The sequence below is a fragment of the Condylostylus longicornis genome, unplaced genomic scaffold (genome assembly GCF_029603195.1).
Source record: "Condylostylus longicornis isolate FDR11 unplaced genomic scaffold, ASM2960319v2 ptg000013l, whole genome shotgun sequence".
NCBI lineage: Eukaryota > Metazoa > Arthropoda > Insecta > Diptera > Dolichopodidae > Condylostylus > Condylostylus longicornis.
In genome coordinates this window covers 3477909-3503265 of record NW_026577982.1, presented here as the reverse complement: position 1 = coordinate 3503265, position 25357 = coordinate 3477909, and the positions used below count along the sequence as shown (strand labels likewise).

The 25357-nt window shown below is 25.6% G+C and overlaps 1 protein-coding gene across 8 annotated transcripts in view; it reads right to left on the bottom strand.

Moving 5' to 3' along the window:
• Positions 1-8851: 8851 nt before the first annotated feature.
• Positions 8852-25357, bottom strand: part of LOC129605517 (glutamine-dependent NAD(+) synthetase) — a 143224-nt gene continuing 126718 nt past the window's right edge. For 7 of the 8 annotated variants that reach the window (XM_055515319.1, XM_055515321.1, XM_055515326.1 and 4 more), the window contains 7 exons: positions 13224-13708; positions 12519-12608; positions 12142-12453; positions 11827-12076; positions 10660-11754; positions 10428-10604; positions 8852-10367 (listed from right to left, as the gene is read on the bottom strand). In XM_055515319.1, coding sequence (XP_055371294.1) covers positions 10083-10367; positions 10428-10604; positions 10660-11754; positions 11827-12076; positions 12142-12453; positions 12519-12608; positions 13224-13369 — 2355 coding nt within the window. In that variant the 5' untranslated portion in view covers positions 13370-13708 and the 3' untranslated portion in view covers positions 8852-10082. Of the gene's footprint in view, positions 10368-10427; positions 10605-10659; positions 11755-11826; positions 12077-12141; positions 12454-12518; positions 12609-13223; positions 13709-23801; positions 23891-25357 lie in introns of those variants that run through there. The other variant, XM_055515327.1, reaches the window with a different exon arrangement.

Below are 25357 nucleotides of genomic sequence, written 5' to 3'. Positions count from 1 at the left end.
TAGCATATAATATTTTCCTGAAAACATCAAAAGGATAATACGCATTAAAAAATAATTCCATATATATATAAAAAAAAGGATATTAGTTAATTTCCTTACTCAGCTAAACGTTCTTCTTCTCCATCCTATACCTGAATATCCTGAATATGAAGAAAATCTTTTTGATATTTAAGAAAATTATTATTCGTGTATAGAAAAAAAAAATCGTGATAAAACGAATGTATGGTTATGTGTTTTTAGAAGCGAGTTTTTCTAATCCTATTCTATATTTGAAAAGGGGGATGAGTAGAAAATTCCGAGTAGAGAAAATATCTTAGTTTATGTGTTTTTGTATAGAATATGTGCAGGCTTTTTAAAATATAACTAAAATAGCTTAGCACTTAAATACGTTTTATAATCCCATTTATTTTGTTTTGACGTTATCAATAGAGACATTGAAACCATATTCAAATTAGATTATTTCGGTATAATTTAATTAAATAAAAGTTTAGAATAGTATTGCAATTGGAGCCAAATTTTAGTACACTTTGTGGTCAAGTACAGGATTCCATATTTAATCAAGTTTAATAAATTCATAATTAATTATAAAGTGGCTTGCATCAACAGTAATGGTAAATTTTTATTCAATACAAAAATTTTTAAATAACGTTGCATAATTTTAGGGGCAGATTCAATAATATTGTATGGCGATCTATTACAGTTTTAATTTAAATAATATCATAACAAATTTCGTCACGATGAAGGGTACACTACGTTTTTAATTAACATTTTTATTAAATTTTCATGCACAATTAGAAAATCATTAACAAAAAATCTTGGGTCTTTTACTATGTTATTTGATTTTCGTATTCGGAGAAATGATAAGGTAGTGTGAATTAATTTGTATGGTACTACCTTCTCATTTTTTGCAAATACAAAAATCGTTTTACCAAAATCGAATTACATAGTAAGAAACCTTGTTTTTTGAGATTTTACTTAAATTATTTCAATAAAAATATGCGTACCTCAGAAATGGTATAAAATTCAATTCTAATAAATTATACTTTGAAGCATTTTGTTTTAAAGATTTTAAATTATACTTAATATTTAGATGCAATAAATTTCAAGATCATTTCACAATTTACCTAATGAATTCCCATAAAAAATTCTTAAATCCATGATTAACAATGTGTTTTACATTATACTTTTTATACGCATTTTCTACCTTGTATAGTTGAAGCTAAAATTACGAATAGATGTGGGTATCTATAGTTTGTATATGGGTAAAACGAAAAATTTCCAGAAATCTTCATTACTAGGTACTCATATCAATTATTATTTTTTAAAAATCATAGCATTTTTCTTTCCCTGTTTTCTCTAAAAATGTACGCTTGCGCTATTCAGATTCTTTCTATTCCTAGGTTTTTGAATTTCATTCTGGAACACAATTTGTAAACACAATAATATTACAAAATTTTTCATTAAAAATTATTAAAATAATAAAAAAAAAATTAAATTTATAATTTAAATTTATTCAAATGCTTACAAAAAACTTGTCAACACTTAACTTGATTGATGAAAAAAATTTCCAAAGCAAAATTCAACAGTAAACTACAAAAATTTCATTTCATGAGCATTAAAAATATTTTCTTGTTGTTCTACTTGAGTAGAAAATTGGAGAAAAAATTTTTACAAAAAAAAACTTATTTTTCTACGCAAAATCAAAAATGAGCTTTTATTTCATCAAATATACAATGTGGGGAAAATAATTGATGGTAAATGGCGATACTTTCTTATAAGAAAGCATGTAGTTTAAATATGGTGAAAAAATGTTGAAATTCTAATATAAAAATAAATCATTACTCTTTTGTAGTATTACAAGGCAGCAAAAGCATAGTACGTTGTTGTTATAAAGGGGAAATTTTGAGTAATTTTTAATCTTTAAGCAATTATTGCCACATTATTGAATTTATCTTGAAAATTATTTAATAATACTTGTTGCATGTGTTTTCATTTGAAATCTTACCAAAGAAACAAAACTTCCACCTTTTCAATTCTCAATTTTCATAATATATTCGTAATTTTAAGTTATAAGTAGTCGCCTATTAGAAAATCAAAACCAACTATCTGACTATCCCAGTTGATTTATTTATACTTTAAAGTAACACCCGATCCATTGATGTAGCTCACAATTAGTATGAGATGAAAGAGCTTTTTATTAGGTTTTCTTTTATTTTTGTTTTTTGTTGTTTTATGTTAATTTTTCATTTATTTTGTTTAGTCCTCTAAGAGAAATCTATAAATCTGCATTAATCGGCATATTTTAAAAAATTTCATTGTAAATTTTTGTGATTTCAATATTTTGCCCTTTAATAAATTCGAAATTTTAAAGGGATCACTGTTAGAAAATCATATGTGTACTATACACATATAGTTTAAATATAGTCCAACTAAAATTTTTCTCAAATAATTTTCAACTAATTTTGCAAATACAAAATGATTGTAATTAAAATTTACGGAAAGAGTAAGACAAGAAAATTAAAATTAAGGATTATTTAAAATATTTTTTAAGTACTTTGACTTCAATTTAAAAAAAATAACAATAATAATTCTAATTAAGGTCCTAGAACTAAATTGAATGAAGAGTAATAAAAATTTGATATATAAATATAAATAAAGATAACAGTGCTTAAGTTTGATTTCACATAATTTCCTGGAACTACATTATTAATTTCACATAGAAATTGAATGGGAATTTCAATGTGCTTTAAAGCATCACACACGCAATGAAAAACTGAAACAGCCCAGATGCGTGTCACTTTAACTAGCAATATTTTATATACTTTATGGCCTTTAAGTTTCACTTTAAACCAAATTAATGGAAATTATTTGATAAATTTTGTCATTTCAAAGTGAAATTATCAGCAATTTATAGGTGATTATCAGCAAAGGGCGATTATTGGTAAGATTTTTTAAATTCATTTTTATGAATTCATTTTTATTAATTTGAAATTAATTAATTTTCGAAAAAGAAATAATATAGAAGCTATTGGATTGATTAAAGTCAATTTTGGAAATTTAACTTAAGAATCGGGTCTAGAATTTTCTAAAAATTATTTATGTATGTACTCGTATATTTGTTATTATAATACAGTTTATAGCAATATAAAGTAAACAATTTTTGTAATCAAACAATAAAACCTTAATATTAATATTTTAAGGAGCCTAGCGGCCCTTATTCATTGTGTAGTTACAAATATTGTGTTCTGTATATGTATATATTACATCTTCGACAAATTTAGTTGTGATATATAAGAAAAATTGTGGCTTGCACACTTACTTCAATAAAATATAAATTTTTAAAAATTGTTCACCACGCAAAATCAGGACTCTACAAAAATTAATTACAAAAATATTGCGGCCATTGTTTTAAATTTTAAAATGCGAATGTTATTATTTTTACAGTAAAAATTCACAGACTCACAGAAAAACAATTACCATCTTAGATTCCGAACTAATCCTTCCCTCTAAAAAAAAAGAAAACTAATCCGAATTGATTAATAAACAAAAAATTTAATTTCTTTCTAAATTATTCATTTTTTCTAACGTTTCTTTTCAATTTCTTAATTAATTTTAAAAATAACCAACAAAAAAATTTTTTCCATATTTTGCATATTTTTCATTATCCTTAAAATATTAAATTAACTCGCAAACATTTCAATACTAAATTTTTTTATTATATGTACACCATAATTAACTGTTGTAACTGAAATAGCGAAAAAAAAAATGATGCCGGAAGGAGAATTTATTACTTGGTAAAAATAACGAAAAACCGTTGCGAAGTAATTAAACCTTAAATCCTTTTATACTTCTTTTTTTTTTATGAACAATAAAAAATAATTTCATTGTATCCTTTCTTTTTGCTTCGCAAACCATTCCAAGAAAATTATAAACGGGTTAATTCATTTTTTCATCAGAATTTTAATATAAAAAAAAAAATTACGAATAATAAAACTTTTTTGGGTACACAAACAACTATGTAAATTACAACATCCTTAAATTTGGACTTATAGAAAGTTTGTATATGAAATTCTTTAAGGATATTTTTAAATCAAAAAGCAAAGAATTTAAAATATAGTTTTTAAAAAATGCGAAATTCTAAATTTTTCAAAATTACCAATATTTCGTTTGGTAGATATTATGGAAAATCATTTTGTAAACGAAATTCAAGATTGAATTCGAATAAAATTAAAAAGCTATTCATTTAATCAAGTGGTATGTGAATAATATGGTCTCCAAATTGTGGTCAATCAAAATCCTTAAATTAAAAATCTTAACGTAATCAAAATTAATTTCCAAAGAATCTTAAATAATTTCTTCAATAGTTTCAGCATTAAAAATTGTAATAATCGCAAGTACAAATATTATTTTCGATTAAAATACAATATTCTCTAACAAATTTCTTATTTTAAGGCAAAATCAATGAGAAAACTCAACATTTTTCGGCTTACAACTCTTAATAACTTTGTGCATTTTCGAACACTTAAAAATATTAAAGGTGAAAAATAAATTCATTTTCCACATACATATTTCTTTTTTTCGCCTCTACGACACAGAATTATTAAAAAACAAAAACGCATATCAGCATTTCATGTCCTTTAATATCTTCTCAATTCTTAAAATCTTGTGTACACCTTGCTAAAGTAAAAAAACAATAAAAAAAATTTACCATTACCGCTGAAGTTATTCGGTTTAACACGTTTCAAATTATTTAACAAGGACATTTTTTATATAACTTGCAATATCATTATTTTATGTATGTAAGTATGTATGTATATGTACTCACATAATATTACGGGTACGTGGGATTCAAACAACTTAAATTCACGCCGTTGATTTTATTGTTCTTGTGTAAACGAAATCTTATATGGTCACGAACTTCAGAAAAAAAATTTTTTTTTTTTACTTTTTATTTATTTTTAAAAATTTTCATTAATTCAAAAGCCTTGTATATCTTGTACGCGTGTTTATTTTTTTATAAATAGTTTATATAACAATTTCAAGTATATTCACCTGTACGAATACCTAGTTGTTTAATATTGTATAATCCGTATGTATACATAGAATTTAATTAGAAGTAAAGAAAATATTTTGATCCTTTTAACTTAAAATCAATATTAATAAAAATGTCTCAAGGATATTTTTTTTTTGTTATACAAAATAATATAAATTATAATGAATTGTAAATGACCATATCAAGTTGAAATGTTTTCAAAGAAAATCTTAATAAGTATTTTCGCTTTCTATATAATAATCTTAAAATACACAAAATAATACACAAATAATAATATAATAATAATAATAAAAATATAATTTTATGCTTCCGGTATTCAAATACATACCATATACATTTAGCCTCTGTTATAATAATATAATACGATACGGTGTATATGTGTTTGTATAATGGTACAAAAATATTTTAATGTAGTGGAATGTTATTATGGTAAAATATTTTTATGATAATTATTATTGTTATTACATTAACATTTTCGAAAATTTTTATATTATAATATATTATGTAAGAATATTATAACAGTATAGATAGAAGTCAATTACTATTTATATTATGTACCTTAAATCTGATTATATTAACTCCTAAGGACAATATCCTGATGCTTTAAATTTAAACAAGGACCTATATGTAAAATAACTAATACCAATTCAATGTAAAGTAATAGACAGAAGTTTTTTGAATTTAAAAAGCATACAATATAAAAGAAACAGAAGCAAGTCATGTGTGTTTGTGTGTGTGTGTGTGGGGGGGGGGGGTTCTCATGTGTATGAAAAATGGACTTCTGCTAATGGTATTCCATAATAAAAATTGCTTTATCCAAGCATTGAAGTGATAACAAAATACAAAATTTATTTTAAATTGATTTTCTATTTTTTAAATATTAAAAATATATTGAAAATATTTGAAATTTGCATTTATTGTTAAATTTATTTTATTTATTTCATGTAAATGGACAATTCCTTCAGTTATGATTTATATAAGATAGTATAGAAAGCAGAAAAGAAATACACTTAGCATTGAAGATGAATATTTATGCCATAATATTATTTGAAATAATTTAAATTTTTCAGTACTAGGAATATATTTATTTTTGTTTATTATTATAATGAACATGACTACCTATAATATAGATTTTTCATACACATCATTATCACAAGATTAACTAGTCAATACAAATTCTACTTAAAAATTTGTAACAAAATAAATTGCTGCTATATAGAAGGGATGCAAATTCAATGAAAATTTTACTTAATTTGAGTGTGTTAATTGCATTTTCTATTACTATTTTATATGTAATTAACACATAATTTGAAATTGTGTATACGGGATAAGACATTTAATGACATCATATGAATAATATAAGGTAAAAGCTTTAGCACTGCCATGGTTACTATATTAGGGCAATGTATTCCATAATTATAAAGTATTTATAAAATATAATTATAATTATAAATAAAACATTCCTTTCCAGCATAAATTTCCACCAAGTAAATAAAAATAGAATTTACATTCTTTTTTTAATAACAAGTTTAAAAAAAAAAAACAAAACGTCAAAAGAGAAAAATTGCTTAAATATTTTTTACAAGGCAAAATTGAAATTCGTGGCAAAAGTATTTTCAATTTGTTTATAAAAATATTGCCAAAAATTCCACTATAAAATTCATGATCAACATAACATGAAGTTCAATAAAATTTGATCACGTTTTCTTTGATGTAATTAAAATTATTTGACCTTAACCCATTTTTTTCTACATAAAATAAGTTTAAAATTGCAATAAAAATCTGAAAATATGTAAATATGTGCGCTAGTGACTAAAAATACAATCATATTTTAGTACAAAATTTACGTAAATACAAGATTTGACTATTGAATTTTTTATACAGGTGTGAACATTTATATTTAGAGAATTAACCTAGATTTTCAAAAAGCGAATTTTGCAAAAAGCAAAAAGGGAAGTGAAAAACAGACTGTTTAATTTTAAGAATAAATACAATACTATATACATATAAAACATAAATATGAATTATTTCATTGGGAAGTGAAAAACAGACGAATTAAAATTTGGAATTTTTTCAAGAAAATCTTCCGCGTGCGTGAAACATTTTTTATGTTGTAGTTATTTTATATTCGGAATTTCTTATTATGTGTAAAAATTATTTATAAACCACTTGCTTTACATTTTAAAAATCATTATAAACTATTTATTTTTCATTTTACAGATTTAATGAAACAAGAAACTAACGGAATTCAAAGTGTTAAGATTACATCAAAATTTTAAGGATCACTCAATGTTGAAAATATTTTTCAATTACAACTTATATAGATGCAATATTGGAACAGCTAGAAATTGGGATAAAACATTATTAAAAGTCAATTAAATGATTAGCGCCCAAATCATCTCAAATTCACAATTTTATAAGATTTTTAATGTAAAATGTTACTTTTATTTTTTATATAACTTGTTTTTGTAAAAAAAAACTTATATAAATCAGTAAATCAAAAAAAAAAAGTTTCTATATGATTTCATGAATTCTTTCAAATAGAATAATTTTCTTTTAATTACTAGATACAAAGTTGTAAGAGATTACATCTTAAATAGATCCAATTTGATTTGTCGCAGTATAGGATTTTTTTGTTTAAAATAATTTCTTTTTGAAGAATAAAATAAAGCAGAGTGATCTTATAATTAAACTCAGCAATCTTATAAATCATATGAAAAAAAATCAACAATATACAATATAAACCCTATGAAAAAAAACAACAAGCAGTTTTGCCTGTGAACTACCTTGTCTTAGCGAAAAACTCCAAAAAAATTTAAATTATACATTAATAATTAAAATAGTTATGCATTTCTTACTAGTATAAGAGAAGCTGCTACATACTAAGTTAGACTTATTTAATACTTTCGACTATCTTTTATAACTTAAGCTCCTAAAATTTTTACATTATGAAAAACAGTTTGCATACTTTACTTATATAATTTTTATTTTTGTTTTTGTATTTTTTATTGATTTTACTTCTAAATTCTAATATTAATTTCTATTCTAAATTTATAAAGAATATTGTATAATATTTAAAATATTTTTTGTTTAGTTGTAGCATTAATAATTTCAGTATTTTTTGTTTTAATAAAAGAACATACAATTTTGAACTTATAATAACCTTTACATAGTTTGTTTTTAATAAGAAAAAAAATAAATTTCTATGAGTATAAAAATTAGTAACTTCAAGAAAATTTCATTTTGTTTCAAGTTCTAAATAATTTTTTACAAATTATTTAATTGTGCTATAAGCTCTAAGAAGGAAAAAAAGAAGTTTAAAATATTCTGCTTATTATAAAAATTAAAATAATCTAAATTCCACAAGGCAATAATTAATTTAATAAATAATTAAACTATTCTGTAATTTTTATTGATTATACATCTTTATATTTTAAAGAAGCCGATCATTTTTTAAAGTAGACAACCTTGGAAAATTATCAAGTAACATTTTATTTTAAATTTATTCAATATTTTTGAAATTATAGAATTTTATTTCTTTAATTAAATTAAGACTTTACGATAACATTAGGTAACTTTTTCAGTACAAAAATTAAAAATTTCTTTAAATGTATTGATAGCATATCAAAATATAGTGAAGTACACAGCAAATAATTGAAATTGTGCAAACCAAAAACAAATTCTAAATATTTTTTTTTTTTGTTATAAAATATTTTTCTAACATTAATTTTTTTTTTAACAACTAAATTTGTAATAGGTAGTTTTTCATTTTAAAAATGTAACTTTTAAAATAATTTTTTTTTTATATTTTCTTATAATATTCTCATTACTACTTCTAATGTTTTATTGTTTTATATATTTTTTAATATTTTTATTATAAAAGGCCAAATTTTTTAAAAATTGAAAATATTATTTGTTCTATTATATTATTATTTTCTTTAATATTATTATTATAATGAATAATCATCGCACTATATAAGATCGACATTACTAAATAACTAAGTTGTACATAGTTTATGTTTTTTTTTTGTATAATTTCTAAATTTTAAAAGTAAAAATTTTATTTTTATTTTAATTTATTTAATTTTCTTTTTACAAGGCTAAATAGTAAGAGGTCTTGTTTAAATTCTAAATATATGTACTATAATATCAATTCTATAATAAATATTAATTCCTTAAACATTAAATTCCTTTGAATACGTTTTGTGTTATATATAGGCATAATTTTCTTTTAGGGGGAAAATTCTATACCGTTTTTTGTTTTGTTTTGTGGTCCTGTAAGTGTATTTTATTAATTTATTAATTTTAAATTTAATATAAAATTATAATGTAAAATTTGAAAATAGACTTTAATTGAGCTAAAAACTCAAATAAATAAAGCGTTTTGTATAAAAGTATTATAATTTAAGAATGAACAATTAATATTATTATTAATAAGATAAAATTTGAAGCATTTGTTTTCTCTTGTGCTTCTGTACTAATGAAATTTTCTTAACGTTTAAAAGGAAAATTAATTTTTTACATTAAATATTATTGAAATCTCTTAACTCAGTAAGAGATAAGCTGGCTGAAATTGATTTTATTTCTTAAATTGTGGAATTGAACTATCAGCTCTTATTTCCTGAAATTCAGAAGTAGTTTTTATATATAAAATAGAGCCCTTGTATATTCGAATGTAATGAAAAATTCCTAATTTTAGTGCAGTTCTAAAATGCGAATTTCTTTAAATTTCTCAACTAGATATTTGATTCTCACTATTAACTAACAAAATAATTGTTCTAAATTTCTAAAGAAAATATCCATATATAATAATTTACTCTAATTTTAGACCTAATTACATGTAGCTATAACATTATGCATAAATGATTGAATTTATTCTTAATAATTTCATAATGTTAATATCAATTTAAAAAAAAAAAAAAACAAATACAAGAAAAATTTGATGGCAAAACAATATTGAAATAAAAAAAAAACACTAATACTAATTTATAAAAAATAGTATATATATATATGCAAATCTATGAAAATTTTAAACTGGTATTCCTGTTCTATCTTTTATTTTCCCCAAAACATTAACATGCACTTTACTATAACCACCACTAGTTGCTGCTGCGGACGTATTTGGTACTTTTTTTGTTGTTCCACTACCTCCAGCTTCAGCTGATGAGCATGATAGTGGAGATGAATTTTTTGAACCACGATGTGAAAATGTACGACTGTGATGACTAGTTGATTCAATATCTTCAGCAGATGTTTCATGTTGAGTTGGTTGCCTTTGAATAGAACCCGAACGGGTTGGTGTAAGTTTTTCAACCTTAAATCAAAACAACTTATTAGTAAAATATTGTTAAGAATTTTACAAAATCATATTTACCCCATCATCAATTGCTTTAAATTGCCAGCTCCAATTTGCCCTATAAAGGAAAGGTCGATGATCGAATCGATTATCATCTGGACTGTATGATTCGGCATGAACGGAAGGAGTTATTACAGTCATTTTATGACGATTGATTGCATAGCATCTAAAGAAATGTTTAACTTTGTCCGCGACCTTAAATTATAGAATATTATGAACAAGTTCAATTAAAATATTTCTATTATTTTACCTCTCTTGGTGTTAAATCTCCTTTCCATGTCGCAACTAGTTTACAAAACATGCTATAAGGACCACAATGATCTTGTTTTCTTAAACGACCATATTCTGTTAATTCTGCATATGTCATACCCATATCTTGTTCGTCAGTTTGTACTAAATTTCCTTCAGAAAGTGGTTCCAATTCAGCAGTTGGTGGAGATGAAATTATTTCTTCTAGAATTGGAAGATTGAATTTCTCTTTGGCAAAAATTAAAAACTTTTTTAAATCAGATTTTGAAATTCCTCCAATAGGATTTACATCAGCGCTTGAACAATCATATTTTGTTAAGTAACCCCTTAAACTTTCATCAACATTTGCTGAGCCTAATACTAGCAATCCACCTGGTCGATTACGTACCCAAAGCATTAATTGAGCGAATAAATAAGCCAAAACCATACGAAGTCTGGACTGTATATTTTGTAAAGCTAAATTCTGTCTTGGACATCCACCTTGATTTCTGAATTTTGGGGTTAATCCAGTTACCATGTTAAAAATTCCTAACAGTGCATTAACAGCTGTATCGATATTTATTTCTATATGATAACTACCGAGCTGATTAGCCAACACTGAAGCTCTGTGTCGAGTTTCCTTACTTGAATTTACACTGCCCATATAACATGTAACTAGTAAACGATTACAAAGAGCAGCTGGATTATCTGGTGTATATTCATGATCACCTAAAATTTTTCGAACATCATGTAAAACTTGTTCATCACCATTATCAACTGCAGCAACAATTAGTCTACACATTGAATGAACAATTGTAGCAGAACTACTTGAATCAACACCACCACTTAATGGAAGGAAAAATCCACCTTGACCAGAACGACGTAAATAGTCCCATAACCAGCAAGCTGGACCTAATGCAATTTCTTCTTCTGGACTATGATAAATCCATTGCATTGGACAATTTGAAATTTTAAAGATATCACCATGTGTTGACATTTCAAAATCGCAATAAATTCTAGGATATGTTGGAACTGAAGCAGCTGTTGTACATCTTGAACGTAATGCAACTCGATATGATCGAATATCTTCCAAATCAATTGTTGCTACAGTAACTTCCTAAAAAATATCAAATTTTATTATACAGATTAAAGGAATTTTAATATAAAAAATAAAATGTAGTTAACTTACAACATCTTGTAATGAAAATTGTTTTCCTCTTGCAATTATATCTCCATTTAAAGCTATAGCTGAACATCCATTAAAATATATTCTCTGACCATCACAACCTCTTAAATTACTAAATAAATAAGCTCCACCAGCTTTGAAACTAGCATTTCTTACTAAATCTGTTGTTATATAAGCTTTTCTCAATTCCATATAACTACCAGAACCATTAACAATTAATTCAACACCAGATAAAGACATTTCAATATGAGTACTAAAATGTTTAATAAATATTAACATTTAATTAATACATTTTAAGAAAATTTTCAATTTACATACCTATTAACATTCCATAATTCTTCACAAATTTCAAAACCAATACATGTATCTTTTGTTGCTATTACAGCATCACCAATAGGAACTGTATTTTGTCCAGTATGCTCTGATATCATTCTTGGTAAAACAAATTCTTCAGTTTCACGTTTTTTTGTCCATGATGTAAACCATCTAGTTTCTCTATAGTTACCATCATCAGCCATTGCCATTTTTGGACGTATTAATAAAATTTGTTTATTAAAAAAAACAACACGACAATTATAGGCAACATTACGATGCATAACAGGCATACCAACATCAATTAAAATATTTTCACTAAAAATTTAAGAAATAATTAAAAATTATATTTGTTGGTTAGTAACATATTAACAATATTTTACCTGAGCGGTGATAATAAAATTTCAAGAAGAACTTCCCAAGAATGTAAATATGTGTCAGGTTCATGAAAATGATCTTCACAACTGTATCCACTGTAAAAATTTTAAAAAATTATTTGAATTACAAGAAGTGTTTAAAATATTTTTTTTTATAATAGAGTGAAATTTTATAATCAGACTTAAACTAATTTTGTAAGAAATGTGCTTATAATATGAAATCATGGTGAATTTCAACAAATGAAATTTGTAGTATCCAATACATCATTATTTGCAAGAATTTACACTGTTTGCATTTGGTTGCATTTTCTTACTTAATAAAGGTAAATTATTTAATTATGAAAAAGTTTGACTCTTAATATTACAAAGTAGCTTTAAATAATGCTTATAAAATTGAACAAAAACCAAAGATCAAAAAATATACTAATCTGGTCAGCTGTTCGAATTGTACTACTGAATAAATGAAGTTGATCAATTGAGTTTTATTTCAATTGACGTCTTAAGTTGTCAATGTCAAATTAATATTCAAGTTAATATTCAAAAATAATAGCGGAATAATATTAAAGAAAATCTTAAACATCTTTTAGAATTTCAATAAATTAAAAATTACGAAAAAAATTATAAAGAAAATGCATCCAACGAAAAGTTTCAATTTGGCAATTAAAATTTCATCAAAATAATAAATGGGAAAAAGACATTAAATTTACTTACCATACTTCTAATTCTGGTCCTGTTCTATAACTTGCACCCATTTCTTTTGCTTGTAATATTGATTGCATTATTCTTGCTAAATTACCTTCAAAATCAAGTGCCCATTGATTAAGAGTTGAAACGGCTACAGTAATTTTACGTCCCATTTTTTCTACTCCCCTTTTTTTTTCGACAAATTATTTTTTCCGGTGCGTAAAAATTAATATATGTTTCCTTTTATAGCTTATGACTAAATGATGCTTTTCTTTTATTAATTCCAAATAAATATTTTATTTTTTTTTGAACTTTTATTTAAATGATTATTTTATATTCCAGCTTTGGTCCACTAATATGCAATATAATTATTATTATTATTATAATGAATTTCTTATTGATAATAATGATGATATTTGATGATTATATTATATTATGTAGGTTGTTGATGAATGACCATGAATTTCTTATTGGGATGTAAATTGATCTGATTATATTGTATGTAAGTTAATCTGAAATTAGATTTAAAAAAATAAATTATTAATTAATCATTATTATAATTGTATATATAATATTATTTATTAATTAATTTTAGATTTTTTATTACAAGTATTTTATAATTATTTAATTATGGTATTTATGTTAACAATTCGCTCGCTTTTTCCGATAATTTCATCAGAATACAAAAAAGAAACAATTTGATAATATTTAGAAAAGACACAAAATATTCAAATGTGTGTGTTTTACCGATGGGTAGAAAAAAAATAATATAAAATTTTCTAAAAATCCTTTTTACTTTTTTCTTCCTTTCTCAAAATAATGATGTATCATAGTTTCCATTACTTTGTTTAAAAAATATAAATAACGGCTGCTAAAATTTCACTAACACAAATGTAAAAACAAAAAAAATCCTAACCAAAATAGAAAAAAAAAATCTATGAATAAAATTTGTTTATGTCCTTTTTAGTTAAGAGAGGAAGAAATGCTTTTGAAAGCATTTGGAATACAAAATAAGAAAATGATTATATTATTAAATAAAGAAACTATAAAACGTGGGTATAGGAAATAGAGAAAATTAAAGTGTGAGAAATTGTAAATAGAAAAATAAAAAAAATAAACAAAAATCGATTTATTATTGATCAATCTTCATTTTTTTCTTGTATTCTTTTTATATTTTACTTTTTTCCCCCTTTTTAACTTTTACACATAAAGAAACTATTTAACACATGAAAAACTCAAAAAAAAAAAAAAAAAACAAAACGTGAGAAACAACAACAACAAAATGAGAAACGAAAACAAAAAAATGGCAAAAAAAATTTTTGATAAGTTCAAAACACAAAAAAGAAAAAACTGCGCTATTTCGAATAGAAAAGGACAAAGTATTGAACTTTACTAAATTTTCCATGCTTACGAAATTCACGTCATTTTCAAAATGTCTAGAAAAAAATTTTCAAAATTTTTTTCGAATGCATTAAGGTATAGCACATTTTACTTTTCATTCATAATTCATTCACAACGTCGTTTTATATAGACAAACCGGTTTTATCCGGTATAAAAATAGAGAATCCTAACGGTTATTAATAATTTATAAATAATTAATAAAGTTGTGTTCAATTTTTAATTATGCAATGATAAGATTACATAAATTCTGTCAGAATACAGTCAATTGGATTACAGTTTGTATGAAAGCATGCATCTCAATTGAGAATTCATCATTATGTCATTGTTATCGAAAGTGAGAGGGCCAGAAAAAAAATGTAATCAAACCCAATGAAGAGAGGCAGAATATATGCCCTTACAGAGAAAGGAAGAACTAGTATAATTAAATAAGATGACGAAACAGGACGTTTTAGCGCAATTCGGTTTTTATCAGGCTAACTTAAACCAACACTAGAAAAGAAGCACAAAATATTAATGCTAATTAAAATTTCACCAAGCTTGTTATACTTACAACACGGTCAAAAAATAATAAAATGAGTATTAAAATTAATTCATATACAGGAGGGACACCTTGAGTGGAAACACACAAAATCTTTAAATACTTATAAAATTTTTAATAAATGCGTAAGTAATTCATCGTTTTTGTTCAGTAATAAATTTTAAACTAAAACTATAATCCTATTATAAAGATTTCTTAAATTTTCATTTCTCTATTGTATATTTTTTGGCTTTTCAATGTCATTATCATTCACGTATTCCCTTAATGCTATCATCAAATTTAAGTAAATTGTGTGTAACATTAAAATCGATAAAATTAAGAATTTACAATTTTTGTTTTTTGAAATTATTTTGTAGACATAAACACTGTAAATATATTGAGAATTACATAGGCTACGTATGTAAGAATAAATTGTGCTTCTGTATTTTCTATTTCAATTTAAATTGAGCGAAATAAAAATGAAGAATTGTCGAAACTATAAACTTAAATATTATAAAGCCAGTCGGTCTACGTTTTTTAAATATTTAATGTTGTTTTTATTGGAATGTAAGATATAAACAAGAAATTAAAAAAATTCTGAAGAAAATCTTTTATTATTTTTATAGATTAAGACAAGTGTCGGCAGATCGAATACATATTTCGCTAGATAAATTTTGTTTTTTATGTTTACGTAGACGTATCGGAATAAAAATAGAATAGTTTCTTATAATAAACATGCGGATTCCATAAATTCAAGTTTGCACTTTAATATGTAAGAGAACACTTAACCAGTATTTCCAGAGAATTTCAAGCCTTTTTATTGTGGTAGGCAATCAATAGTGCGATTTGCATGTCATTCGACTCAACGTGTAATTGAACTCGGGCAAGAAGTTATATGGTATTGAAAAATAACTTTTATTCCAATCGCATTGCATTAAAATAAAAAGTATTTGAAAATTTTAAATACAAATGCAACTTTCAAACATTAGTAAGCAACAAAGCAAAATAAAAAAAAACGTTTGTTAAAAAAATCAAACTAAAATTATGCACATAATACATAGTGGTAAGCCAAGTTGACCAATACGATGGCTTTCATAAATTGTCGTTTGTAACATCACTAGTTCTTTTTTATTAAGAGTGAATTTTTAGCCGCTGCCCTTTAACTATAATATTGCTCAAATATTCCGTGTCTTCCCTTAAGATTTTAGGCATTCATTAAACCCTGTCATATATGTAGGTATTCTAGAATTTTGTCTTATATTATTTTAAACTTAAAGCAATTTGTGATTTTGTATTCAAGAGAAAATTGGATTTAATATAGGGTTTAAGAAAAATAACTTATACAACACCTTATCATACAAAATTAAATTTCGATTACACATTATTACACTCACCTATAACCAACAATATTTTATCACTACTTATTAACATGTCTATTAATAGCCAAATGAAGAATAGTAATAAAAGGAACACATTAATATAAACCACGTCGTGCTGTACGTGTATAAGAAAAAAAAATATAGCAAAAAGTAAAAAGAGTCCCTTTAACAACAACATTAATCCTAACAACATATAAAAAATTTTCGTTGGTGTAGATTGAAATCCCAATTTACAACAAAAATTAAACAAGAAACAAACAAAATGTAAAGCCTTTTAAGGTATAGTTGCTATGACTAACAAAAAAAAAAAAAAAAACAGAGCGTTTAAACAACAGTGGGATTTTATTTTTTTATAACTAAAAGGAAAACACAACAAAGATAATAAACAGGTGATAGGTTTTATATAACATGTAGATTTTTGTATGTTTAGCGAAAAATTTCAATTAAAAATCAAATAACCAAAAAAAAAAGAATCTTAGCAGTATTAGAGTACCTTATTCCTTGTATATTACTTTCCCAGGATCTCAGATTTTAAAATTTATCAGAACATTTGTTTTATTTATTTAATTTTATATTTCAAGAGAGAAATTTTGCTCATACAGCGTGTGGGTTACGGTGTTAAATTCTTTACATAAAATCATGTTCCCGGAACTTTTTTTTTTCTTTTTTCCTCCACGGAGACCGAGGCCCCTAGGTCCCACTCACATCGACCCATAGGATCTTTTGTGATACCTATTCCCCTACATTAGCCCTATTCTCTAGGCCCCTGATAAACCACAGTATGACAGCCACATTAAGCTGCGAGATCTTCACATAGCAAGTGCTCCATGGTTTCGTCCTCCTCCAGGCATAAACGGCAGACCTCATCCGCCACCCTGCCCATCCTTTTCAGGTGGACCCTCGGGAGGGAGTATCCAGTTAGAAACCCCCACTAATGTTCCGGTCCAATGAAGGGAGCCGCTGCTCCCTCCCTGGCAAGACCATCAACTCAATTTTTTGTGCCTAGCCAGGACGCCAAGGACGTCGATGCATTCCTTCAGCAGCCTCGATCCCACTACATCAGACAAGAGGGCCCCGAGAACAGCCTTACTGTCCGACAAATCCTGCTCCTTGTTATGTTCCTTCTGATACATTCTAGAGCACACAACTCTATGGCATATGTCTCAGCCTGAAATATCGATGGACAGCGTCCGAGGGCCATTGATATGCTTACACTCTCTCCGTACACACCCACGCCCACCCCTTCATTGGTTTTGGATCCATCCGTATAGAAGACTACGGCCCAGGGGCCAAGTTGTGGTCCCCCCCCCCCCCGTCCCAGATCCGCCTTTCAGCTAGATCCACAACGTATAGCCTCACTATTTTCCTCTCCCTCAGACCAAAATCCAAGGGCATCTCCATGTCATGTAGGTCACCATACTCCGCAATGATGGTTAAATGACCCCTAAGATCACCCGGCTTTGGTTCCCTGTATTGCCTTATCCGCAGTGCCCCCTTCATAGCCTCCCCTTTAGGTGAATATGAAACGGGGCTAAGCCCAGGAGAGCCTCCATCGAGGTCGTTGGGTACGTTCTCAGGGCATCAGTTATGCCAAGACGTGCGAGGAGCTGCAATCGAGTGGAGAAGCACGCGCCGTCAGCTGCTCAGGGTTCTGCCACCATAAGACAGAACGATAAGTTACAATTGGTCGAACAATTGTAGTGTAGGTCCAGTAGACCATTTTAGGTCTAAGACCCCACGTTTTCCCATATAGCCTCGTCGAAGCCCATAGAGCCCTGGTGGCCCTAACTATGACTCCATCAAGATGAGGCCTCCAGTTTAGTCGTTGGTCTAGGATTACTCCCAGATACTTGACCTTCTTGCAAGGCCCAATGTTTGTGCCCCTCAGGAGCAACGGGCGCACATTAAATTTCCGTCACCTAGTAAATGGTACAACGACTGCCTTTCCCGTGTTAATGCCAAGGCCCTCCACCTGCGTCCAGTCCCATATGGTGTTTAGGGCACCCTACATTCGGTTTCCCAGAACTTATTAAAATCACATACAGTATTTTTCATAACTTTATTAAAACCACATGTGTTTTTCATAACTTTATATACCATTACCAATACACCTTTAAAACCAAACTTCTGATCTAACAGAATGTTTCAATCAAAATTCCTCCATCAGTAAGAATAGGATACTCTATATATCTTTCATCTAAAACAGTTTTCATCTAAAAATTTCCTTATAATATTTTAATGTATGCAAAGTTTCAAGATCCAACTTTTTATTTTCATTTCTTTTAAATTGTTTTATCCTTGTGTATAGTTTTGTAGAAGGCCGGTTCAGTTTCGTAATTGACTCCATTCTTCATAATTTAGGAAACTTTAATCATAGACACACATAACTAATTCAAAATACAAATAAATGCATAAATTACTTTTATAAAGAAATGACAGAACACTTGGTCAAACAGATCAGGAAATCTTAATTGAATGGAAAAATGTGAAAGTTTTCGTTTTCAATGTTTTTCTTGATATTTAATGTCCACGTTTATTGAAATTTAATTGTAAATTATTAATATCGTGAATGCGAACTCATCTGTTTGTAATCTTCAATTTAATTACTTAAAAGTTCCCTTAAATCTATATGATAGAAACATGATTTCTTTTAATCCTATGTGTATTTATACAATATCAAGATTTTTTTAATATATTCTAAAATAATTACAACCTCACTTTAATATTAAATTACACAAAGGTTATTGGAATTCGAGATCACTGAAAGGTCATTTTAAATGTGAAAAAAAGAAGATTTTTACACGTACATTGTCCTTTTTTAATTTTATCCTTCTTTTTCTCTTAGAACAAAGATTCGTTTTCTGTATTTATAAATTAAACACAAAGGATTTCTTTTGCTTAAAGCATTTAAGTGTACAAAAACTACAACATAATAAAAGAATTGAAAGTAAATCATATAGAGAATACATGCGTAAAAAGAGACAAGGACGAATTACAATGAAAATGAAAGAAAAGAGCACAAGAATTTATTATCTTATTATTTTAAATAAATTCGTATGTATTTATCGCAATCTATAGAATTACGAGTAGTAATGGTTAGTAAACACGAAAATATTATATTTAGAACAGTTTTTATTGTCCTCTATTATAACAATGTCTTGCTTGGGACTTGGGACATGAAAATAGAATGAACTATTAGTTTCTATCATAAAAGATTTTTTCAGACTTTCAACATGAGGTTAATGTCCTTTAAAATAAATTCTAATAAAATTTATTTTAGAATAATTGAAATTTGAGAATTGTTTTTTTGTTATTTTCTTCATTATTAGCATTTTTAAAGTATAATGTGTAGGAATAAAAGGAATATGTATAATGAAATTAGACAAGCTAATATACTAGATATTTTATTAGAAACAATAAATTAACATACTCCGTCTAGTCTGTGACCGTATAATTTAAAAAAAAAATTTTCTTCAAAAAATTAATTATACTTTATATATAGCTTTGGAGTAATCAATTTGCACGTAATAAATTTCGACCTTTTTCATTATACTCGTAGTTCTAGCCAGTGTGTTCTAACTTGTGTAGTAATCTCTAAAAGTATGAAAATGACCTTACAGAGATCAAGTTTTCTATTATCATTTAAAATCTTAAATATACTGAAGATGAAATCTTGCCTGTTTTATACAATTAAATTAAATAATGGCTGATTACCACTCCCACTGATTTTGAGTGACAATCTGTAATTTCTGTAAAGAATTCCTGAACACGATTTCCAAATTCGTTGAATTTTCGTCACCAACGCAATAGAATTTTTATGTAATTACACTTATTTTTTGTCACTAGTTATGGTATCATATTTTTTAAAACACAAACAGATAACATGTGCCCGGCATCTTTGTTACCCTTTATTTACGAAAAAAATGTTTATTTCATGCTGAAACTTAGGAAATATTTGAAGTTATCTTGTAGATTTTTCATTCTAGATTACAATTGCAATTTTTCATAGATTTTTAGTTTTACTTGAAACATTAAATCAACTTGTTACTTCCACTTAAAATTCGGCTGTTATAAATTTTACAAAATTGTCAGCAGGAAAAACCCCCTTCCATATAAACCATTGGTTTAACGCTTATAAACCAATTTCAAACTATTACATATTTTCCCGTCCAATTCTCTGCATTGTATAAAATTTACATTAACAATTTAAAAAACTATTTTGAAGGAAAAACTAGCAAAAAAAAGGAAATCAGAAAAATTTTGGTATTTTTCTTTGAACATGAAAATATTAAAAAGTTGCGGATTTCCTCGTTATGATGAAAAAATTAAAAATGAATTTATGATTATATTGCAGTTTCAAATGCAAAAAGAAATATAGAGAAATTTTGCATGAAATAATTTCAATATTTCTAAAGGATTTACCATAATCTTTTCGTTTATACTCTTTGTTATTTAACACCTAATGAAAATTGTGATTTATTGATAAGAATAGGTTTAAATTTCTTAACTAGAATTGAAATATTCATAAATAAAATTGAATAGTAAAATACATCAGAGATTGAATTCTGGAGTGTTAACAACTTGATCGTGACTGCGGGTGTATAAATTTCATTCTGCTCATTCTAGTCAAATATTTCTACCTTCTTTTGCTAATTTTGTTAGTTTCAATTATTTTCAACTCTAATACTACTAACTAATTAAGTAAATTATGAATTTAAAGCAGTATAAATTGAATTTATATTTGGAAGACTAAGAATTTTTATTGAACTTAAAAGAAAAAACATTTTTAAAATGCACTAATTACCTATAAGATCAATCAGAACTAAAATTATTTATTAACTTCATACTAATAACAATGTTACTTCAATCGTAATCATTAAATCCTTAACAGTTCTTAAAAATCTCTCTAAAAATAATCGTTTACTTCTTAAAATGAGACTATCTTTAAAATTAAATTCTTAATTTAAAAATAATTTATTTTATTTTCTCACGTAAGAAAATCCTTTTCTTTCTCTAATGCTTAAAAAAAAATTCTTAAAATATGTACAATATAAAAAAAAATGGCAAAACTTTTCCGTAAGGATAAAAATATCCTTATACCTACTTAATGCAATTGCGGATGTGGGAAACTTTTCATAAATTTTTCGAGCAAAAGCATGTTTTTTTAAAAAACTTTATAATGCCTGTTACATGTACATTATATACATACATATACATATGTATATATAAGTATGCATAGAACAGTGAAAAATAAAATTCTTAAAATTTTAAAATGTCTAAAGTAATGTAAAATTGTGTGGTTTAAGAAGTACATTACAAAAATAAAACATTTCTTAAACCACACATCCTTCCTGAATAATGAACATAAGTACAAACACTTAAAATACATTTATTTAAGAGAAAATTCCTTTAGTTAAAAAATTTATGCTAGACTTCCTTTATATATGTACGTTCGTGCTTGTTTATGCATACATTGTAATTTGTGAGAGAACACAAAAAGAAAGTATGCATGTATGTGTGTACTGCGTTTTAGAGTAAATTACCTTTGTAATTACACAAGCAATTATGTACATTGCACTTAATTTTAATTAAGCCAGTGATAAATTTGAGTTACAGAAAAAAAATTTATTTTTAATTACTAATTTTAAGTTGCATGTTCCCCTTTTTATAGTGGTAATTTATTTGTAAAAAAATATTTATGTACTTGTTTGTGTAATTTCAATTATTCATTTACCAAATTAGGCGAATTTACTTTAGTTGCATTAATAATGTAATAGAATTAAATTATACAAGAAATAGAATATTTTTAGTGAAAAGCGAAACAGTGAAATTTAGCAAACAATTTACAATTTAAACATAAACGAACACGCGATAATTTTAAGGAATTGCTCACAATAATTACTATTTAAGGGTTTGATAAGGCGGCTTGAATACCGTTAATTATACGTTTGATATTTAGTATAACAAAGCTGCAATCTGTTTCAGATGCTATCCATAGGGCTACATAACAAGTCCAAAATCAGAAATTACGAGTAACTATTATTCATTAATAATTTGAAAGCGTCTTTCTGACTTCTATTCTGGTATATAATGAAATGGTGGACCAAAATTAAGCTGATTTGATAAACCATAGTAGCAAAAATGTGATCCCTAAAACAATATGAGTTATTCATGTAATTAGTATATAAATACAATTTACAATTATTAATTGCATAAATTCAAAAGCACCATAAAAAAAATGGGAAATTCCCTATTTATTCACAATTCACTTAATTTAAAATTGTGTAAGAAAGCATAAGTATACTCGTATAACGTACATACATAGGCATTTATACACACATGTTTTTTTTTATTGTGGCATATACAAAACACATGGCATAAAAAACGTAACCGCTTTCTTAATATAACTTTTCGAATAAGTGTAAAATTCATTATAGATTTTAGCGTATATTTAATTAGTATATTTTACAAATTTAGATAAGATAATCAGACCTTCTATTATGAATTTAATTGTAATTGACGATTTTTTCACTACTATAGTGTTTTAATTTTAATTTTATTATACTATAATTACTCGAAATAATTATCAGAATGTTATTAATATTAAATTCTATAATTTTTAATGTAATTAGGAAAATAACATTACATTATTACATTGCAATTAATTGAATTAAAAATGTAAATGTAAACTGCAATATTGTTCTCTAAATTAATTTTAATTGATTATATTGTGATCTTATTTATGTATGCCCCTGAATATTTAGACAAAGTTCCATAAAAAATTGAAATTTATTGCATTTTATTTGCATGTAGGCAAAAAACAGTACTGTATAATAAATTTTCCAAAAATCAATTAATTTCAAAATTAATTTTTAATTTTAAGGCTTTGAATTTTATTTCAAAATAAATTTCTGTGAAAATTATTTATTTTTTTAATAATTATTTCTAGATTTTTGTAATGGAATGAAATATTTGAATAAATAACCAAAAAAATTTTAAAATTAGCAAGTTGATCTAAATTGGAAGTTTAATTGTATATTGTTCATTAAGTGAAATTGTCATAAATTGAAATTAGTTTTTGATCAATCACAAAATTATTTTTGTTATTATTTGAGTTGTAAATATCAAATTTGTGATATTTTTTATGTGACTTCCTGCCCGTGCAATTTTCAAAGAAAATTTTTTAAATGAAAACCAAATATGAAAATAAATCAAGATTTCTTTCAAAAACTCGAAAAGGTAAATAATTTTTTCATTTACTTATACAAAATTTACATATTTTTTTATTTTTTTACTATTATAATTTACCCTTTTTTTGATTAATTTACTTATTTTAGTTTAAAATAAAACTTGATTACATCACAATTTTTTTAATGATTGTCACTAAATGTTTAAAAAACAACTAAGCGTTCTAAATTTTGATTTCATTTCTCTGCGAATGATCGCAATGAGAGTAAATAAACAATGAGCGATCATTTTTAACTGAATAATTGAGAATTAAAATATTTTTTGCGATAAGATTATAAGAATTTATTTATAAAACAGAGTGACACGAATGGAAATGAAATATTTTTGAATGAATGAATGAGAGCGAAGCCACTACTATAACACGCTCTACCAAAAGTGAAGATTATTCTTCAAAATGAAGATTTTTGCGTGATATTTTTTGTAACTTCAAGTTAAGATTTTTAAAAATTTTTAAAGTTTGCATAAAAAAATGTCTTCAATATTAAATATTTTTACTGCTATTGAAGTTTTTGAGAATTTATATCTAGTAACGTTACCTGCATGACAGAAAATTTTTGATATTCTCCGCTACAATTAATTCTATATTAATCGACTTGGCGCATTAACTAAATGCGTATACGGATATTTAATGTCATTGTGCATGTCATTAGTTTTTCTTTTTGATGTTTAATTTGATTCGAATTAAAATCAGCACATTTTGGCTTCCTACTTTTTTCAATTGAACTTCAATTGAAGATCTCGAAGGGTTCATGAAGATTTTTTCTATCGAATCTTTAAAATGATTTAATTTTTAAAAAAATAAGATATTTAGGTTTATTAATTTATTTGGCAACACTTGCTATGACATAATATACATATATGTATGTGTGCGCTCATAAACAAATAAGTAAGTAACTTTTTTTTTCATGTTTTCTCTCAGTTTACAATATTTTTAATAAAATTTTAAAAGAGAAATTTCGCTATGTGGTAATTTCCCGATTTTTAATTTAATATTAATTTTGATTGCATACAAAACAAATTATATAGGTATATGTATGTATGTACATATTGTAATACCTATGTATTTAATTATACATTCACGTGCTTTATTCTATGGTGTATTTTATGTAAACAATACAAGCAGGCAAGAAATTAATTTTATAAGCTCCGAGACAGGGTATTTTATTTCTCAATTTAAAAAAGTTATTGTGTATAAAATATAAAGTGAACTGCTACAAAAGGGTCCTTATTTACAAATTGTGTGTATATACATATGGAATTAAACTCATTTTCATGGTCAATTTAATAGACATTTACACACACATATATTACACATATATTTACATTTTGTTTGTTTTTTTGCAAAAGCAAACAAAATTCAATCATCATTCCTTTGTTCTGGATGATGTCAATAATTCTATACTGTCAAAAATTTACTCATATTTTTGCGAAAAATGAGAAAATTCAATTTTAAAGTCTAAGTATTTCTACATTCCGAGTAACAAGAAATTAAAAACAAAATGTAAACTTTTGACTTTTTCTAGCACACCTTGCGTTGTTATCATAATACTTTGTGTATGTATAATTTTGTGTACCTATAGTTGTGAGAAAACACATACATATGTATATACTAGATT